Source organism: Geospiza fortis, unplaced genomic scaffold, assembly GCF_000277835.1.
Source record: "Geospiza fortis unplaced genomic scaffold, GeoFor_1.0 scaffold157, whole genome shotgun sequence".
NCBI classification, from domain to species: Eukaryota; Metazoa; Chordata; class Aves; order Passeriformes; family Thraupidae; genus Geospiza; species Geospiza fortis.
The window spans coordinates 7,696,508-7,715,465 of NW_005054314.1; the positions used below are offsets into that span (position 1 = coordinate 7,696,508).

General features: G+C 45.4%; 1 protein-coding gene across 1 annotated transcript in view; it reads left to right on the top strand.

Annotated features, from left to right (window-relative positions):
• Positions 1–49: 49 nt before the first annotated feature.
• Positions 50–18,958, top strand: part of MED12 (mediator complex subunit 12) — a gene marked incomplete at its 5' end in the record, with an annotated part of 34,478 nt that continues 15,569 nt past the window's right edge. The window contains 23 exons of the mRNA XM_031056113.1: positions 50–193; positions 1,014–1,205; positions 2,876–3,035; positions 3,595–3,770; positions 4,051–4,161; positions 4,728–4,982; positions 6,948–7,094; positions 7,382–7,481; positions 9,411–9,547; positions 10,284–10,415; positions 10,807–10,933; positions 11,565–11,794; positions 12,188–12,268; positions 13,120–13,293; positions 13,525–13,669; positions 14,594–14,712; positions 14,836–14,979; positions 15,722–15,885; positions 16,023–16,103; positions 16,651–16,878; positions 17,079–17,223; positions 17,500–17,620; positions 18,298–18,399. Of these exons, the coding sequence (XP_030911973.1) occupies positions 50–193; positions 1,014–1,205; positions 2,876–3,035; positions 3,595–3,770; positions 4,051–4,161; positions 4,728–4,982; positions 6,948–7,094; positions 7,382–7,481; positions 9,411–9,547; positions 10,284–10,415; positions 10,807–10,933; positions 11,565–11,794; positions 12,188–12,268; positions 13,120–13,293; positions 13,525–13,669; positions 14,594–14,712; positions 14,836–14,979; positions 15,722–15,885; positions 16,023–16,103; positions 16,651–16,878; positions 17,079–17,223; positions 17,500–17,620; positions 18,298–18,399 (3,415 nt within the window). The remainder of the gene's footprint in view (positions 194–1,013; positions 1,206–2,875; positions 3,036–3,594; positions 3,771–4,050; positions 4,162–4,727; positions 4,983–6,947; positions 7,095–7,381; positions 7,482–9,410; positions 9,548–10,283; positions 10,416–10,806; positions 10,934–11,564; positions 11,795–12,187; positions 12,269–13,119; positions 13,294–13,524; positions 13,670–14,593; positions 14,713–14,835; positions 14,980–15,721; positions 15,886–16,022; positions 16,104–16,650; positions 16,879–17,078; positions 17,224–17,499; positions 17,621–18,297; positions 18,400–18,958) is intronic.

Sequence of the window (18,958 nt, forward strand, 5' to 3'; positions counted from 1 at the left end):
TGGTTCAGCCCCCGCCGTGGGGACGGAGGCTGCGGCGGTGGGCGCGGAGGGGCCGGGCCGGGCCCTGCTGACCGTCCTTCCCCCGCAGGATGAGCTGACTGCGCTGAATGTCAAGCAAGGCTTCAATAACCAACCGGCGGTCTCTGGGGACGAGCACGGCAGTGCCAAAAATGTCAATTTCAACCCGGCGAAGGTGAGAGACGTCCCGACGGTCGAGGGCGGGTTTGGCAGGGCAGGCGGTTGGATCTTGCACAGTCCTGGGTCTCGTTCCTTCCGTGTGTCGAGAACTACGAGATCTTCCCCTTTTGTGTGGGTGTTTTTAAGACTTGAGCCTCCGTTTCTGTAGAATCCAAGTTCTGCATTCATTTAGAACTGTGTCCCACCTCTGAGAGAGCGGGTTCTTGTCTAGTTCAGTACATCTTAGGGGCCGGTCTATGTCTACAGTATTCGTTAAGCCAGCATCTAGGACTCCTTCAATTCTGCTATTAAAGCACAAGACTATGATAGTCGGAGAGAGAAACTCCTTATTGGTTTGGTTACATGATTGCCATAGTAAAAGGAAAGTACAATTTCGTGGAACATCTGGAAGTTTAAAAATGGGAGTTATATAATAGGCTTCAACTCCATTTTCCAGTCTCTGAAATCAAGATGTTGACTTCCTGACAAAACAACTAGTAATGACCTGGGTTGGAAGGCAATCAATAAGCACAGGATATTTGTTTTTCTTGGCTGACTTCTGTCTGGGGAGCCTTCTGTCTGGTTTGACAGGTATTTTTTTAAAGGGTTGTGTCCATCTCAACTTGAGTCCCTGCTTGATTATTGTGTGAGTTGTCTAGACACATTAATCTCTGCCAGTATAACAAAGGAGTTATTGGCAGTTACTTTGTGTTTCAGAAGTTGATACTGGTGATACTTCTGGTAGAAGTGATAAATTAGTGATAAATTTTAAGCACACTGATCAGGTCTTTGACCTCTGAAATGTAATGAATCCTTTTTTTTTTCCTCTCCTCCAGATCAGCTCCAATTTTAGCAGTATTATTGCAGAAAAGCTACGGTGCAACACCCTGCCTGACACAGGCAGACGAAAACCCCAGGTCAATCAGAAGGATAACTTTTGGCTGGTGACAGCACGTTCTCAGAGTGCCATAAACAACTGGTTCACAGATCTGGCTGGAACTAAGCCCCTCACTCACCTTGCTAAGAAGGTATGTTACAGGAGAGGCAGCCTGGCAGGGCAGAGAGTTTAATCTGTGCTTGTTTCTCGAGGTTTTCTGAAGGTCTTTACTGTTTGCAGAAGTTCCTTATCTATACATCTTGTGGAGCTTTAAGCTTGCAGAGTGGATGTAGGATTTGTAGTGCCCTGACTGTAGTCATCCACACTTTGAGATGTGGTCTCTTGGCTGTTATTTTGAGGTGTGTTCAGCTTTGCCTTTTGGCTTGTAGGACATGACTGATTTATTTTAAGGTTCCGTTGTTTTTCAGAAGAGCTGCCACTGTTGCCTTTGGTCTGTTGTTTAGATTAGGACATTTCTGTTGTGGAGGGTTTCTTAAGTTCTCAAAAGTCATAGTGAGAATTACTGAAAATAATCACCTAAATGACTTCCCAGACTTCTGTTGCAGTGAGGTGTTTCTGCTTTTCAGCAGAGGGGAGTACATGTGGTCTTGGCCAGGCTACAGTATTTCTGTGCCCTGGAGTGTAGGGGTAGATATTCGCCTTAGAGCTGTGAATTCTGTAGAGTATGAAAGAAGGGTCTTACTCTGGCATTTTATCAAGCCTGATAGCAAGGGAGATAGCTCTCTCTCAGGGGAAGCCTACAAACAAGGTGCTTGTGAATGTGGTAATGCACTGTGGAAAAATCATAACTCCCAGTTGCAGAATGGAACTTTATTTTCCTGGGGGGAAAATAAAGTAATCAGATTTTCCCAGTATCTGACTCTTTATAAGCTTAGTCTTTCTTTGTGTTTTGACTGTCAGTTTCCTGAGGTCATGGTAAAAGCTTGAACCTTTCAAGGTTTTCCCCTGTTTTCCTGCTATAAGCTCCATCCATTTTCGTGAACTTAGATGTGAAAGAGTGACTGTCAGTAGCCAAGTAGTCTGACTTTGAGGCATCAGAGAGTAATTGGGAAGAATGTAGGAAACATAGCAGGTAAATAAACATCAGTAGTTCAGGATCTTGAAGATACCTGTCAAATGGACCTGTTTCTTGTGAATTTCTTTCATTCCTCTGTGAAAACACACATACTTTTGCTCTCCAGAGTATTGTGTGGAAATGGCCCCACAGCTGTACTTTTCCCTGATATATGTTATTGCTTCCTGATTTATAGTCCTGCAGCCTGATGATTTTACTGGTATCCTCCTATATTGTATCTTGAATTTTGAATCTTGGATTAATGAATTCTTTCCTGCTACGCACTCAGTTCCCAGTTTCTCACAGTTTTCTGTTGAGTACTTGTGATATTGTGAGACTTCTGTAACCACTCGATTTTGTATACAAAGTGAAGAGTCCTGTCTTCACTCTGCATGGGAGATACTCTGTTACTGACTCAGTCTGTATCTTCCGTAGCTCTTTATGTGCTCTCTGGAGGATAACCTCCAAGATGTTTGCAGGATTCAGGGCATGGATTTACAGGGACGTAATTATATGTTCTGTCTTCTTTCAGTTTGTTTTGTTTCTGTTTATACTGAAATGCAGCTCTGGTACTGTTGCTTTCTGACCACAAGTGAATTTTGGCAGCAGGTTTTTTTGAGGTAGAGGTACTGTGTTGCTCTGTTCCCTTTTTACCTTTTTCATACCTGTAGCAGGTATAGCTGCTTTAGCTGCTCAGTTCTTATTCCAAGTGATTGGTTCAGTTTTCCCTCTTCATTTCATTACAGGTGCCCATCTTTAGCAAGAAAGAAGAGGTCTTTGGTTATTTGGCCAAATACACTGTTCCAGTAATGAGAGCAGCATGGCTCATCAAAATGACCTGTGCCTATTATGCTGCCATCACAGAAACGAAGGTGAAAAAGCGTCATGTCATTGATCCCTTCATTGGTAAGCACTCTGTGTGCACCACTGGCTTTGTCCAGCGCAGCTGTTTCCTTCTAAGCCTGCTCTTGCTTAGTAAGAGGTTGCCTGGAAATCTAAATAAAATTGTTTCCTGCTGATAAGTCCTTGGATTCTGATGTAAGTAACTGTGAGTAACAGGGCCACCTGTGAAAGTACACTGAAAAAAAAGTCTTAGCAGCTATGGAAGCCTTACTTTTCTTTCTCCCTGTTAAGCTCCCTGAGCTCCTTTGCTGCCTTACCTGTTTTTTTCTTCCATACAATGATTGTAAAGTTGCAATTTAGTGATGACTGATTAGCTGCTTCCCAAGTGAGTATGTACGTTTCCCAGAGAATTTTGGTATGTTACTCCCTGTCTGTGTTCTCAGTTCTATTAAACGTTACTGGATCCAACATCCTTTGCATCCTGGCCTGCTCCAGATTGCTGTGGTCTAAAAGAGTTCCCCTGACTGTGTTCTGGTTTTTTTTGGCTTTCTACCTGTGCACCATCCTGGTTCTTTCCTGCTCCTCTTTGCCACAGTGCTCACTGCTAACCTCTTTTCTCCAGAATGGACACAGATCATCACCAAGTACCTGTCAGAGCAGCTGCAGAAAATTGCAGAGTTCTACAGACAGCTCCCAGGGCAAGGCTGTGGTTCACCATCGGGACCAATGCCCCAAGAGGTGGAACAGGCTTTGAAGCAGTGGGACTACAATGAGAAACTGGCTATGTTCATGTTCCAGGTGAGGGGCTGGTGGGAGCTGCTGGGTCGGTGTGAGCAGAGGAGGGCAGGGGTAGTGGATGCCACATGATCTATTTCTGCAAGATGCTCTCTTACCTAGTGAATAGACCACTAGGACCAGATGCAGTTTTGAGCTCAGTAATAGGACAGGGATAGCACAGAACTGTGAAAACTTCCAGAGTTATTTCCACTGTTGGAGTATAAGCTGCTGCTGCTCTGCCTTACCTTAATGGAGGTTATTTCAACTTTCACCCATTTACTCTGCTTTTATCTGTGTGCAGGATGGCATGTTGGACCGGCACGAATTCCTGACGTGGGTCCTCGAGTGCTTTGAGAAGATACGGTCAGGAGAGGATGAATTTCTGAAAATGCTCCTTCCTTTGCTGCTGCGGGTGAGAAATACACTCTCAGCTTGCTTTAGGAGAGTGCTCACTTCTGCTTTGGCCATCCCATTCATATTGGATAAGGGGATAATGAGTTATTTTGCACCAAGAACACCAGGGATTGTCCCTGTGAGCATCCTTCTAGCTCATGCAAGGATGTCTTTTTAGTGCTGTTCTTTTCCAGTTTTTTTTCTCCTTTATCCTTTTTCCCTGCACTGGACTTGGTAATCCCTGCCCATGCCACAGCTGTGATAGTTCCACTGGTTGTGCACCAGTACGTGGAAACTGCTTTTTGCTTTCTTTCTCTTGCAATAGATTCTGGGCAAACCTTTGAATCTCTGGGAAGGCTGGGTGTGGGTACATTTTTGCACATTAAGTCATTGCCTGAGAACATTTCAAGGCTTTTTCTGATGCTTAGTAGCCAGTGGGTGACCCGTGATGCTAAGGAGCTCTCTGTAAAAAGAAACTGCCTCTTCAAGGCAGTGTCACATAGTGTAGTACAGTGGGAAGGTCAGGGTTTTTTCTTGTATTCCCTGTGACAAGGATGTTTGCCCCTCCTTCCATGTTCCCTGCAGTACTCTGGAGAGTTTGTGCAGTCTGCGTACCTGTCCAGACGTCTGGCCTACTTCTGCACCCGCAGGCTTGCCATGCAGCTGGATGGTGCTGGTGGGCACCCACCACACATCCTGTCTGCCCAGACAGGGAATGCTCTTCCTTCAACTCCCACCCCTCAGCCAGCTGCAGGGAATCCTCCTCCCAGCCCTTTCAGCGACTTATTGCTGTGCCCCCAGCACCGACCAGTGGTGTATGGGCTCAGCTGCATCCTTCAGGTACGTTTCAGTGATGGTGATTCTGGGGTCAGCAGGGACAGTCTGGGTGCCATCACAGAAAAATCATTACAGTCTGAGTCAGCAGCTTTGTAAGTACAGAAATATCAAATCATGATTATCTCTGCTGATGTGTTACAGAGCTTTTGTCAGACAGTGCTGTAGCAGTGCCCTTGACTGACTTGCATAAGAAAAATGGTTTGGAATAGAGCCTTTTGCTCTACTCACAGGTGCCTCACATGGCTGGGAAAGCTTTACAGAAGAAGGGATGAGGAACAAAGAAAGGGTTATTTCCCATATGTATATCAATAGTAGGTTTTCATCCAGGAGAGGAAATTATGCTAGAAATGAAAGTGCTTTGTAATTTTGTCAACTCTTAAAAACAAACATCTCCCTCATCAGAAAAAAAGTTCCTGCAGAACAACAAAAAAAAACCAGACACAACCAAACAGCACACACAAGAAACACAGCCCCTCCTACTTTATGGAAGAATATGGTGATTTAGGAGTGGTAGCAAGCTGTGAAAAGGAACTACTCTAAACTCATAATCTTTGTAGGTGGGATTGATTAAACGTTACATTACAATAAAAGGGCAAAGTTGCCAAAGTCTTACTGATAGATGTTCAAAGAACTGGTGCTGTTGTGACACTGGGATTCAGTTCTTACTGTCCTTGTGTCAGAGAGAGGCAATTTCTGTTCAGTGTGTGCATTCATTCATGATTGTGTTTTTCTCCTTCAAGAGGAGAGGGACTAGGTGAGGTGGGTCCATGCAGGAGTGGAGATTGTTTCTTCCAGGGGAGAAAAGACTTGTTAAAGCAGAGAAGGTTCCAGAGAGTGCAGAATGGAGCAGGAGTTGGAGAGGAAGAGGGCACAAAGCTTGGGAATCTGCTGCTCAGAGAGGAACTTGAGAGGAAGGAGCCCTGGCAGGATCAAGAAGCAGCCAGCCAGCTCTCAGAGAAAAAGAGGAAAAGAAAATTTCTGTAGTACAGTTGGCTAGAAGTAAGGACTTTTCTGGAAGCAAGGGTTAGAGAGCAATGTAGGGTTATAAATAAACATTTTGCATTCTTATTAAGTCTTGTTTGCTTTCTGGTCAAGACGTTTAGAGGGTTTGTTGGGGTTTTTTTCTATTTTCTATGTGATAAAACATGTCTCTAATATAAAAATGCTGTACTTGGGGAGTTGCTTTAATGAAAATAGATGAGCATATACACCTCAAAGGTTTGTCTGATTTGGAGTTCAGACACAACCTGCTTAAAAAGTTGACGTTGGTAAATGATAGTCTGATCTTTAGTATGTCTCAGTGGAAACAGGTGCATTTCTAAGAATTTCCATAATTCTAAGAATGTGCATAATTAACCTTTGCTGAAAGGTTCTCAAGATAAGCAAATTCTTTGGTTTGAGGGTCTAAAACAGCTTTGTGAGCCAAAAAATGTAGTGGAATTTCATAGGAATTGTTTAGTGAAGTTTTGTCTGTGTTTATGTGAATGTACAAGATCATAAAAGAATGAGAATGCATATACCATGGTATTGTTACTATAATAATCAGACTTGTGATTATCAAACAAAATGGTTTCATTAATTTAGGTCTATTACCTGATATTTCTTCTCAGACTTTACACTTGATGACAGTTGTAAGTCACTAATGTAAATGCTGCTTCTGGACCGTGAGGGTTGGATTGTGCATTGGGGGTGTGAGTTTCTATGATCCAAAGGGTTTTTCAGAGCTTAAAAAAAAAAAACCAAAAAACAAACAAACAAACAAAAAACCAAAAAAAACCCAAAAAAAACAAAAACAAAAAAAACCAAAAAAACCAAACAACAAAACCAACCCGCCCAGATAGTAAATATGCTGTGTAGAGGATGAGTGCCTTGGTAATAGGATAAAGTAGTGGTTAGCTCTGTAGAAACGTAACTTAATTGTTTTGACCTTAATTTGCTTAGTGATACTGACTTTTCTGTCTGTTGCAGAGTATAATTTTGTGTTGCCCGAGTGCCCTTGTGTGGCATTATTCCTTGACTGATAGCAGGATAAAGACTGGCTCTCCATTGGACCACCTGCCTATAGCCCCATCCAACTTGCCCATGCCAGGGGGGAATTCAGCCTTTACACAGCAGGTGAGCTTCAGAGAAGGGAGCTCTTGTGGTTTGGGATAACAGCTGTATCTTAGCTCTTTCAGAATTTTCTTTTCGTGTTGTGTGATAAGCAGATCTGGAGGTGCTGTCTCAATCCCTACGAATTAAGTGCTCTCATTCTGCTGTAAGCCAGCTAGTGATGTCCTTGGAAGACAGGCAAAATCTAACTTTAAGTAGAATTGCTGTCAGTCTCTTTGTTTTCTAATAATTTTGTTCACAGGACTTCTAAGGCATCCTTTTGTGTGTTTACACAAGTCCATTGTTTCTAGGTTCGGGCAAAGCTGCGTGAGATTGAGCAGCAGATAAAGGAGCGTGGCCAGGCTGTGGAGGTTCGCTGGTCATTTGACAAGTGCCAAGAAACCACAGCAGGTAACTTGCTGTAGGCTAAAGTTCTTTCCCCCTGATCCATGTGCTACTCTGACAAAACTCCTGTCTGGCTATTATTTTTCATTTTTTTCCTATTAAATACAAACTACTGTTTGTATTTACTGTCAGCAGTAAGACATGGCTCTTTTTATTTCCAGAGCAAAATCTTACAAGGGTCCATTTCTCCAGGTATAGGGGGAGTTTCTGTTAGTAGGAGCTGGAAATATTTACCAGGGAACTATACTCTTGTCTGTGTGCCATGCTCTGATGCTTCTCCCTAAAATCTGCTGTTTGCCACAGTGAGAGTCAGAATATTAAGCTGGGTGGACCCTGCCTGACTGGTACAGCTTTCCTTGGGTAGTGAGCCCAAGCAATGAGCTCAGAGAAACTTCTTATAGAATCATAGAATGGTCTGGGTTGGAAAGAACCTTAAAAATGAAGTGGTCTCAATTCTCCTGCCATGGGCAGGGATACCTTCCCCTAGATCTGGTTGCTCAGGACCAATGCAGCCTGGCCTTGAACACTTCCAGGACTGGAGCATCCACAACCTCTCTGGGCAACCTGTACCACACCCTCACAGGGAAGAATTTCTTCTAAACATCTAGTCTGAGTCTATCCTCTTTCAGTTTAAAACCATTCCCCTTTGTCCTGCCCTTGTAAAAAGTTTCTCTCAAGATTTCTTGTAAGTCTGCCTTAGTGTGATAGGTGACAGTTAGGTCACCCTAGAGCCTTTTCTTCAGGCTGAACAATCCCAACTCTTCCAGCCTTTCCTCCTAGGAGAGGTGTTCCATCCCTCTAATCAACTTGGTGGCCTCCTCTGGACTCGCTCCAACAGCTCCATGTCCTTCTTGTGCTGAGGAGCCCAGAGCTGGAGGCAGCACTGCAGGTGGGGTCTGACCAGAGTGGAGCAGAGGGGCAGAATCCTCTCCCTTGACCTGCTGGTCCTGCTGCTCTTTGGGCAGCCCAGGACACTCTTGGCTTTCTGGGCTGTGAGTGCACATGCCTGTCCAGCCTCTCATCCCACAGCATCGCCGAGTCCTTCTCTGCCGGGCTGCTCCCCATCTGTCCATCCCCCATCCTGGATCAATACTGGGGTTGCCCTGCCCCAGGTACAGCACCTTGTACTTGGCCTTGTTGAACCCCATGAGATTCCCATGGGCCACTGCTGGAGCTTGTCCAGGTCCCTGTGGATGTCATCCATCCTTCAGGACTGTGAACCAAACCACTCTGCTTGGTGTCATCCACACACTTGCTGTGGGTGCCCTTGATCTGTGTCTGTCACCACTCATCACTGATGTCCATTGGGACTCTGAGCCTTTGACTACTGCCATCTGGATGTGACTGTCCAACCAGTTTCTCATACACTGAACAGTCCAGCATGCCTGGTGCTGTGTAGACCCTCCCATTGTCAGAATAAAACAGTATTTTGGTGGCACCACCAGCCATGGAGCCATGTATTAATAGACTGGGCCCATCTGTTTCTTCCAATGTCATTGCCTGTGACTGGAAGGATAGAAGAGAAAATAATATCTGTTCCAGAATCCCTTTCTAATGGTCGGTCCCAAGGTCCTGAAGTCCCTTTTGATTATCTTTGGACTACACTTGTGACTTCATCTCCTTCTGTAGGGGAGACCAGTAAAGTCTGAGGGCTGGACCAGGCTAGGAAGTTTTGTGGTTTCATGTCCTTAGCCTGGGCACCAGGAATGCGTCAGGCTTCCCTTAGAGAAGGATCCATCTGGCATTTGGATAAAGGGTCCAAACCCTCTCTTCCACTTAGAAGAGAATCAGCTACAGCTACAACCCATCTTTTCTTCATTGTGGAACTGGTCTTGATACAAGGTGTAGGCCTTTCTGATCTTAGCTGACCTTGTTGCTCTAGAGTCTTTTGTACCAGGTGCCAAATACACATTTGTCTTCTTTGTTTTCTTCTAGGTTTCACAATTGGCCGTGTCTTGCATACCTTAGAAGTTCTGGACAGTCACAGCTTTGAAAGATCTGACTTCAGCAACTCTTTGGATTCCTTGTATAACAGGATATTTGGGCTGGGTCCAACCAAAGACAGTCATGAGGTGCTCTGGGACTTGGCTGCTGGGCCCTGGTCTTGGATGTGGCTGTGTTCTTGTTTATAACCACACTGTTATTGTCCTGTGTCTGCAGAGAGATGACTAGATAGTGGCCTTTGGCCAAGAGACATGACCTCCATTGAAAAGGATTGCATGCAGCTCTGTTAGGGAGGTACTAAAATGAGAAGGGAGGGTCTGTGCTCTAGAAAGTCCAACAAATACATGTAAGCTTGAGAGAATTCACTGATGAAGGATGTCAGTCTGCATACCAGATTGGTGCTAAAGACTGGTTATGTCAGTACCAGCCTGGTCACATTTTGGGCTGGCTGCTGATTCCTGGGAGCTCACAGTTCAGGTTCCTTTTAGCCTGAGAGTTGCTGTATTTATGGTGTGTAGGACCATAGTGCATCCACTACTGCAGTGGTTCCTAGAAGAGGGCAGGGCTGGCTGTTCATATACTTTGTATGAGGGTGTTGAGAGGTTGTGTTTTACTCAGTGCTGTGATTAGAGAGATGATTTTCTGAAGCAGAATCAGTCTGGAGATTTGTCAGGGGCTGTGGACCTCACATTGCAAAATGCAGTCAAAACAGGAGGGCTCTAGCTTGACATGTGTCCTTCCTGTTAGGAGGAGGGGAATGTAGCAGTGTTCAGTCCCTGTTCTATGGAGAGCAGACCCACTGTTATATCTGCTCCCCTCTTCTGCTTGGCTCAGGTTCTCACTGCAGTGCTTCTGTCCCCCCAGATCTCTCCAGATGATGACGCAGTGGTGGCCTTGCTGTGTGAGTGGGCTGTCAGCTACAAACGCTCGGGGCGCCACAGGGCCATGGTCGTGGCCAAACTCCTGGAGAAGCGTCAAGCAGAGATCGAGGCTGAGGTAGGTCCTTATTCCTGGAAGGCTGGGAGCAGTAAAGGAGAGCTGAAATTACCTAACTCCTGTTACACCGACAGGCAAAGGCTGATCAGCACAGTGCCTCTTGTCACTGGTGCTGCTAATTATGGCATTTGCTCCATCTGACCCAATGTAGGTCATAAGTGAACCTGTGGGATGGTGCATATCCCATTTCTTGGATGCATTTGAGGACAGCTGATTGCAGTGCAAAAACACTGACATACTTGGAGACTGTGCAGTAGCTTACAGAAACCTGTGTGGTGGCTTGCTTACAAGAGCAAGATAGAAAAATTCTCTTGAAGGCTTCTTTTTTGAGATATATGGATAGGAAGTTTCTCCTCTGTGTCAGCAATTGGTACTTTTTCTGTTTCTACAGAGATGTGGGGACTCTGAAGTCGTGGATGAGAAGGGCTCCATCTCCTCGGGCTCTCTGTCAGCAGCCAGTGCTCCTGTCTTTCAGGATGTCCTTATGCAGTTCCTTGACACTCAAGCTCCTATGCTAAGTATGTAATAAGAATTTATGGTCTCCCAGTTTCCCAGTTTGTAAGAGCTTTCCCTCTCCTACAAACTTTGAATTTGTGTGGAGTTCTCTCGTGTGTAAGTATGGGTTGTATCTAAATTTTCTATCTGGCTTCCTTACAATTCAGAGCTTATCTTGGTGAAGGAGGAAAAGCAACTTGCAGGGCCAGATGACAGAAAGATGGTACAGAGGCATTTCTTTTAACAGAGCATTGGCCAAGGATAAACGAGTTTAATCGGAATTACTTCAGGCTGAGAACTTAAGGGAGGTTTTTAACTGGTGACAAAGCTCTGGCTCTGATGGGAAGTGCTGCAAACAGGTTAAGGGGGATAGGATAACAGGTCTGAATGATGAAGGCAGCTATTTGTACACCCAGGAATAGCACTTAAGTCCAGTGGCTCTGGGCTGTGACACTGGAGAGCTTTTGACTTACTTAATTGCTAATTTTTGAAACTGGACTTTCTGCTTTTAGTCCCTGCTGTAATCTCAGAATATCTGTCACTGTGTTGACAACTCAGAAAATGCTTTCCCTTGCCCTCGGTTAGGTGTCTGGTGTTGCTTATAGTGGTGCAGAACTACTCTGATAGCCCTGACTATCTGTGTTGTCCTTTCAGCTGATCCTGGGAAGGAAAACGAGAAGGTGGAGTTCTTTAATCTGGTGCTGCTGTTCTGTGAGCTGATCCGACATGATGTCTTCTCCCACAACATCTACATGTGCACGCTCATCTCCCGGGGTGATCTCGCCATGGATTCTCATGGGCCTCGCCCTCCCTCACCCTTTGATGACCCTGCTGAGGAACATGACAGGAAAGAGACAGAGGGAAGCAGTGGCATCAAGCTGGAGGTGAGAGCATGAGCACATGGCCCTCCTGTACATCTGTGTTGTGCTTGCCTGTTTTTACCAGCTTTGCAGCCTCCTTGCTGTTGCCTGCTGGAGAATGTACCACTGACTCCTGCTCTTCCTTCCCTCAACTTATTTCCTTAGCATTTCAATTTAAAATTATGTTCTAAGTGACTGGAAAGGACCTGCAGATTGCAGAAGGGTAGATAGGAGAATCTTGCATGGCTTGATACAGAGCAGCATATCATGAGGTGTATCAGGCTCCAGCTTGCCAGGCACCATGGGTGTGGTGGCATACTGCTGTCACTGTCCAGCATGAACATCAGTGTAGTCAACAAATATTCTCTCATTCCCTGATGCATCACTGAGATGTAAAACTGCTCTGTCTGTTCCCAGGACACAGGCCTTTCAGAGCCCATGGACATTGACCACAACCCCAGCATGCTCTTTGATGACATGGAAAAGACAGACTTTTCGGTACGTTCCAGCATTTCCTGTTACTCAGTAAGTAGGCTCGGCGTGTTGTAGTGAGCCCAGGAGCAGCACGTGCCCTGCGTTTGTGTATCTGCTGGAAGTGGCTGGGTTCTAAGGCAGTTCACATTGCAAAAGGCCCATATCACCTATTTATGTAGCTTGGTGTTCATCAGGGCAGAGTGAGTCCCAGTTGTTCCTGGAACTTCTCATGCTCTGGCTACTGCCAACCTAGTGTTTGGGCAGGGTAGGAAATGGGCTGCTTGGAAGTGGATGGGAAATGAATGGCCATGATGGCCTCAGATTGGAAGTGACCAGTTGCAGAGGTTTTCTTGATCCTGGGAGAAGGCACTGCTCTGCTTTCATCCTACTGTGTGGCCTTCATTGCTACTTCAGGGTTACAGTTCTTCATATCTGTGGGCATGGTTCGTGGTAACAGAGCACTTTGAAGCACTTAGCAGTAAAATTAACTCATGGTGCTTGAAAAATTCCTGAGTACCTACATCTATCTAGCCATCTCTGACCTTTCCAGGTACGTGTCAGCTAAGTGTGATGTAAAGTTACGTGCTTTCCCAGGATCTCACTTCTGTGGAAGGGGCTGTAAGCCATTAATTTATTACTCCTATTGTGTTATTTCCTGTTGTGTTTAACCTAATATACAACATGGACCAGAAGCAAAAATAGAAACAGTCTCTTGGCACATTACTTTGGTTTTTGCCTTAAGACCTTGCTGGTTTTCCAACCCTTCCTTTTCCTACTCCTCTTTAGGCCTGAGCAGAAGTACATTCTTTCAGCAATCTTTACTGTTGCATGACCATGTTTCCTAACTACATTTTCTTTTTCTTATGTCTCCCCAGATGTTTTCTCCACCAATGCATTGTGAATCTAAAGCCAGCCCTTCCCCTGAAAAGCCAGATCCTGAAAAGGAAGGAAAGACTCTGCTGAAGGATAAGTCTGTGGAAGGAATGCTAGCATCCCTGTATGACCAGCCTCGGCACATCCAGTATGCAACACACTTCCCTATTCCTCAGGTACAGGACCTGCTCCTAACTGCTCCCCTGCTGTTGCCTTGTCATGAGGCTGCTGTCTCTCCCTGCTGTGGCTGGCTGAGGAGCAGTCCTGCTTTTCTGGATAGCTCCTTGCTTACTCCCAGAGAAGCTTCTGAGAAGGTTTTCTTTTTCTTTCAGAGATGCAGATTTGAAACAAGATTAAAGCATTCAGCCTTGTAGTTGCTAATGCAGTTGTCTCTTTTGGTTCCCCAGGAGGAGTCATGCAGTCATGAGTGTAACCAAAGGCTGGTGGTTCTTTTTGGGGTTGGAAAACAACGGGATGATGCTCGGCATACCATCAAGAAAATAACCAAAGACATTCTAAAAGTCTTAAACAGAAAGAGCACTGCAGAGACAGGTCAGTAGAGCTGCAGATACTCCTTTTAGAAGTAAGAGCATCTTTCCAGTTGGCTGATTCCCTTGTCTGGAGTCTCACTGTGAAAGGATTTTACTCAATCTACAGTGTCTGGTAAGAGGTACTGGTGAATGAGTTTGGAATGGTGCTCTGTTTTCAAACATACATACTAACCAGCAAGTAAGACAATTGGTTTCCTGCCTGTAATATGTTTAATTAACTTGTCTTCAGAAGATAATTGAGTCATACAATGTTCAGAGTGAGACCCTGGCCAAAACTTTGGCTTTTCATATTTTATTTTATTTACTCTTGCATTCAGATCCTTGTACAAGAAGCAGAAAAGACTTTGCCAATGCATATTTGGCAAAGACTTCACTAAATGTATCATTCTGTTACACTTCAGGCATGTGCTAAATGTGTAGGATAGGAAATTTGGATAACTGGGTCAAAATCAACAGAAAGTGTGTGATGTCCAACAGCTGAGAACCTGGCTGCAATTTTTCTTTCTTAGTGTGATGCCTTAAAGGCAACTTCAAATGTAGTGAAAAGATGATGCTTTAAAATATGGAGTACTCTGACAAAGAAACTTTTGTGGCTGAGTATCTCCAGTCCAGAATGCCTGTTCTCATCAGAGAATAGGTATATTTCCAAATCAAGACAGAAGGATACTCCAAGGAGTACTTCCATTTGGGATAAACTTGGTGTTTGCCCTACTGCCATTCTTAGGTTAGGGATTCCTTAACTGCTTTTTTTTTTTTTTTAAGATAGTCCTTAATCAACCTAAGGTCTAGGACTCAGGCCTTTTGCCTGTGCTTCATGACAGGGGCTGATCTTGCTGGGGAACTGTCAGAAGCTGATGGCTGATGTTTAATCTTCTGGTGAGGAAAGCAGCCTAATTCTGTTTTCTGCTGTTTTCAACTTTGGTAGGTGGGGAGGAAGGCCAGAAGAGGAAAAAGAGCAAGCCAGAAGCATTCCCAACAGCTGAAGATATCTTTGCAAAGTTCCAGCACCTTTCTCACTTTGATCAGCACCAAGTCACATCTCAGGTATGAAAATTTGAAGACTGCTGTCCTTCTTGGGCCCTGACTGAATTTCTTTGTATTGGTGAGAGCAGCTTCCTGGAAGGAGATGAGCCTGCTGAGGGACTTTGTGTTGTCTTGCACTTGCAGGTATCTCGTAATGTCTTGGAACAGATCACCAGCTTTGCTTTGGGAATGTCCTACCACCTGCCTCTGGTGCAGCATGTGCAGTTCATATTTGACTTGATGGAGTATTCACTCAATATCAGTGGTCTGATCGACTTTGCCATCCAGGTAAGGGCAGTGTGGTCAGGTGCTCCCTGGGGAGGGGTTTGTCCACCTGAGAGGCAGCAGATCTGTGCTGTGATAGTTGGCCTGCTCTGGTCATCACTGGGGACCCTCTGACCTGTGTCGTGGAGGTGTCAGATTATGTGATCATTGTGATGCTTCTGGGCTGCAGCTGTCAGGAAAAGGTTGTCTGTGGCAGATAGTCTTGCATGTTCTGTTCTGAGGATTATTCTTCCAAAGGCTTTAGGCTTGTTTCCAAAGGACTCACATCTCTGTCCCTGGTTGCAGCAGGGCCTTGTTCTGAGTGAGAAGGGGATTGTCAGTCCCTGGCACCTTGCCTGCCTTGCTCCCCTGGAAAGATCCTTGGCACATGGCAGCTCAAGCTGCCTTCTGGATCCTGCTAAAATCCTGTTGCTGTTTCTGCAGCCTGTACCAGGTGTCTCTTGAAGCCTAGCTGATGGAATTGTGGCTGTTAGCCTGGAAAAGATCAGAGTGAAACTTAATGCAGAATAGAACTACCAAACAAGCTGCTTAAAACTGCCTGTGGCCATATCACAATTACCCTCTGATACCCAAGCCTTGCCTGAGACATTTTGCCAGCTGTTCTGGGGCGCATCCCTAAGCAGAATGTGCCTGTGAGTGCCTTTCCTGGCAGATCCTGTAGGCTGTGGGTTTGGTGTGCCTCCTCCCTTTCTGACCATAGCTTACCCCTGTGGCTGTTGAAGGGTTTTTCTGTCATTGGGTGCAGTTGCTGAATGAACTGAGCGTGGTGGAGGCAGAACTGCTGTTGAAATCCTCCGACCTTGTTGGCAGCTATACCACCAGCTTGTGCCTGTGCATCGTGGCTGTGCTGCGGCACTACCACTCCTGCCTTATCCTGAACCAGGACCAGATGGCTCAGGTCTTCGAAGGGTAAGGGCCTCTCCCCTCTCTGTGTAAGAAAATATATATGCTGGGGGTTCATAAGGGGCATGGACATCTGTGTCCTTCCTACAAGGCAACTACTTGGTGCCTGGGGGTTCAGCTCACTGTGTTTTGTCTCTCTGCAGTCTGTGTGGGATCCTGGCCTATCTCTACGACCTGTATACCTCCTGCAGTCACCTCAAAAGTAAATTTGGGGAGCTCTTTAGGTGAGTCTGATGCAGCTGAGGTGCAGTGGGTGCTGCCCACTATAGCATCTTGACTTAAACTTTGCTTTTGATCTTGTTTGATGGGATTGCTCCTGAGAAATTCCTTGTTTGGAAGGGAATGGAGAACAGAGCAAAGAGCATCATTCGGTCCCTATTTATGTCATGGAACAACTGTGCCTTGTGGTTTGGGGCAGGAAACTCTAAAAAGTGTATAGTGGATTTAGGCCCAAAGGTGGGTGAGTGGATAAATTACCAGAGGTTTCAGATGATTTATGAGGAACTGAGTCTCCTCCCTACAGAAGAGGAGTACTGATAGAAATTTTGTAAAGTTCTAGTTGATGTGGAAAATAAACTGAATGTTCAACATGTCTTAGAATGCAAGCACAGAAAGGAATGAATAGAAAATAACGAATTTATTGGTCTTTATTGATACACAATGATCCTGAGTTTCAACATGTTCTTTCCCAGAGAGGGTTTGCCTTTGTTCACCAGAATCCAGTGGCCCTGTATATTTTCGTGTTCCTAATTGCTTTTCTGTCCTGTTTAGTGACTTCTGCTCCAAGGTGAAGAACACAATCTATTGCAATGTTGAGCCATCTGACTCCAACATGCTATGGGAACCAGAGTTCATGATTGACACTATTGAAAATCCATCTGCACATAACTTTACATACACCAACCTGGGCAAGAGCCTCAATGAGAACCCAGCCAATCGCTACAGTTTTGTCTGTAATGCACTGATGCATGTGTGTGTGGGACACCACGATCCTGACAGGTGAGAGGCAGAGCTTTCATGGTTCTACTGAGAAAGTAAATTCTTTAGGTGAGGGTAAGGAAACCAGTGGCCATATCTTGGCTGTCTTGGGGTGTGAAGAAGGAGGAGCCAAGGCTGGGGTCCCTTAGAAAATCACTGACCTGATGGCATGCATGAGTAGCAAAGCTGACCCTCTGCTTTTTTCATTATTTATTTAACAGGGTGAACGACATTGCTATCCTGTGTGCTGAGCTAACTGGCTACTGCAAGTCTCTAAGTGCCGAGTGGCTGGGTGTGCTCAAAGCTTTGTGCTGCTCCTCCAATAATGGGACCTGTGGCTTCAATGATCTCCTCTGCAATGTTGATGCAAGTGCAAACATTCAAAAGGGGAAAAGGAATTGAAGCAGGAGTGGAGGGATCCCTTGGGAGAATCTAAAGTGAACAAGGGATGGAGGCTTTGTCTTCTGAGGGCAGGGAAAAGGCTTTGAATACCAGGGGCTGCTGTTGGTGTTTGTTGCAGCCTGGGCAGACTGTGGACATTGACCAGGGGTTATGGGCCCTTCTGCCACCCAACTCCTAGGAATTGCTGACAGAGGGAATGAGGTAGAGGCTGTTTGAATCACTAGCTGATCTCTCTTTCAGGTCAGTGACTTATCTTTCCATGATTCCTTGGCCACCTTTGTTGCCATTCTCATTGCCCGGCAATGCCTGCTGCTGGAGGACCTGATTCGCTGTGCTGCTATCCCCTCACTCCTCAATGCTGGTAAGTGCATCCCTGCACAACCCTGAGTGACTCTGTTCTGGCCCAAAGGCCTGTGCTTATTGCATACTTGGTGAGCTCTGTAGTTGTGAAACATGCCTCTAATACTTCTTTTATACTTAATAACTGAATATGGCGCTTTAGAGAAATTTGGGGCTTTTGATTTCTATCAAAAACTGGTTGTGCTAAGGTTTTTCACTGCCCTGCTCCCTCCAGTTTGTGTGCGAGCTGAAGTAAACATGGGGAGCTGTTATCAGCCTCACTGTGTGACCATTGTACTCGGCTCTGAACTCCAGCAGTGTGCCTCCCACTGATAATAATGTTCAGCTTAGCATTTTGGCTAGAGCAGCCCAGCTGGGCTTACAGCACCTGTGCCACTGCCTTACTCTGCTACCAGCCTTCCTATCTCTGCTCTGGGGATTGCAGCATCCAGACTCCTGACAGGGTGAAGTTGGAAACATGGAGCAAGCAGAAAGCAGTGCATGTCACTGGAGATAACAGTGAAGGATTTGCTTGCTTGCATGTTAATTGCTGCACATGCTCCATATTTGTAAATACAATAAGGCGGCTGCAGCTTCTCAGCTGTCTGCTTCAGGGAAGTGCACTGTGAATAGCTTTTGGATTGAGAGTCAGCTGTCCTGGTGCTTAAGAAATCTCAGTTGTCTCTTTTCTTTACATAGCCTGCAGTGAACAGGACTCAGAACCAGGAGCACGTCTGACCTGCCGGATTTTGCTCCATCTGTTTAAGACTCCACAGCTGAACCCATGCCAGCAAGATGGCAGTAAGTGAATGAACTTAAAGCCTTTCTTTATTGTGGAAGTACTAAGGTTCTTGCACTCCAAGAAGAGAGATATGAGACCTTATGGTTAGAGATCATAACCTGCTTGCTTTGAATAAAGCAGGCAAAGCCTGATGCACTTTCTTCATAGGACAAAGAACAGTGTCCTTCCATTTATGTCACTCCCGGGGTAGCCAGGCATTGGGGAGAAGGTTTTTGGAGGCAGGAAACCAGCCAGTAGAGGTGGCCTTGCTGTCACTAAGCCATTAGAGTAATGATCACTTCTTCTTTTGTGTCCTGAGCTTTGTATAGCCTCTTAACTTGGTGCCAGAAGCTGCTGTTTTACAGCCCTCCTTTTTTGTGTGATGATGGAAACATTCCAGGAAGCTCTGTTCTTGGCTTCTCACCAGTATCCTGATAGCTCAGATTTCTAAATCCAGCTTGTATTTTAGGTCTAGGGTACTGTTGGAGCTTGGAGTTCATGACATAGGCTCTGCACCCCATTTGGATTTCATGGTTCAGTTGTCACAATGTGATTGGCATTATGCTTCTTGAAACTTAA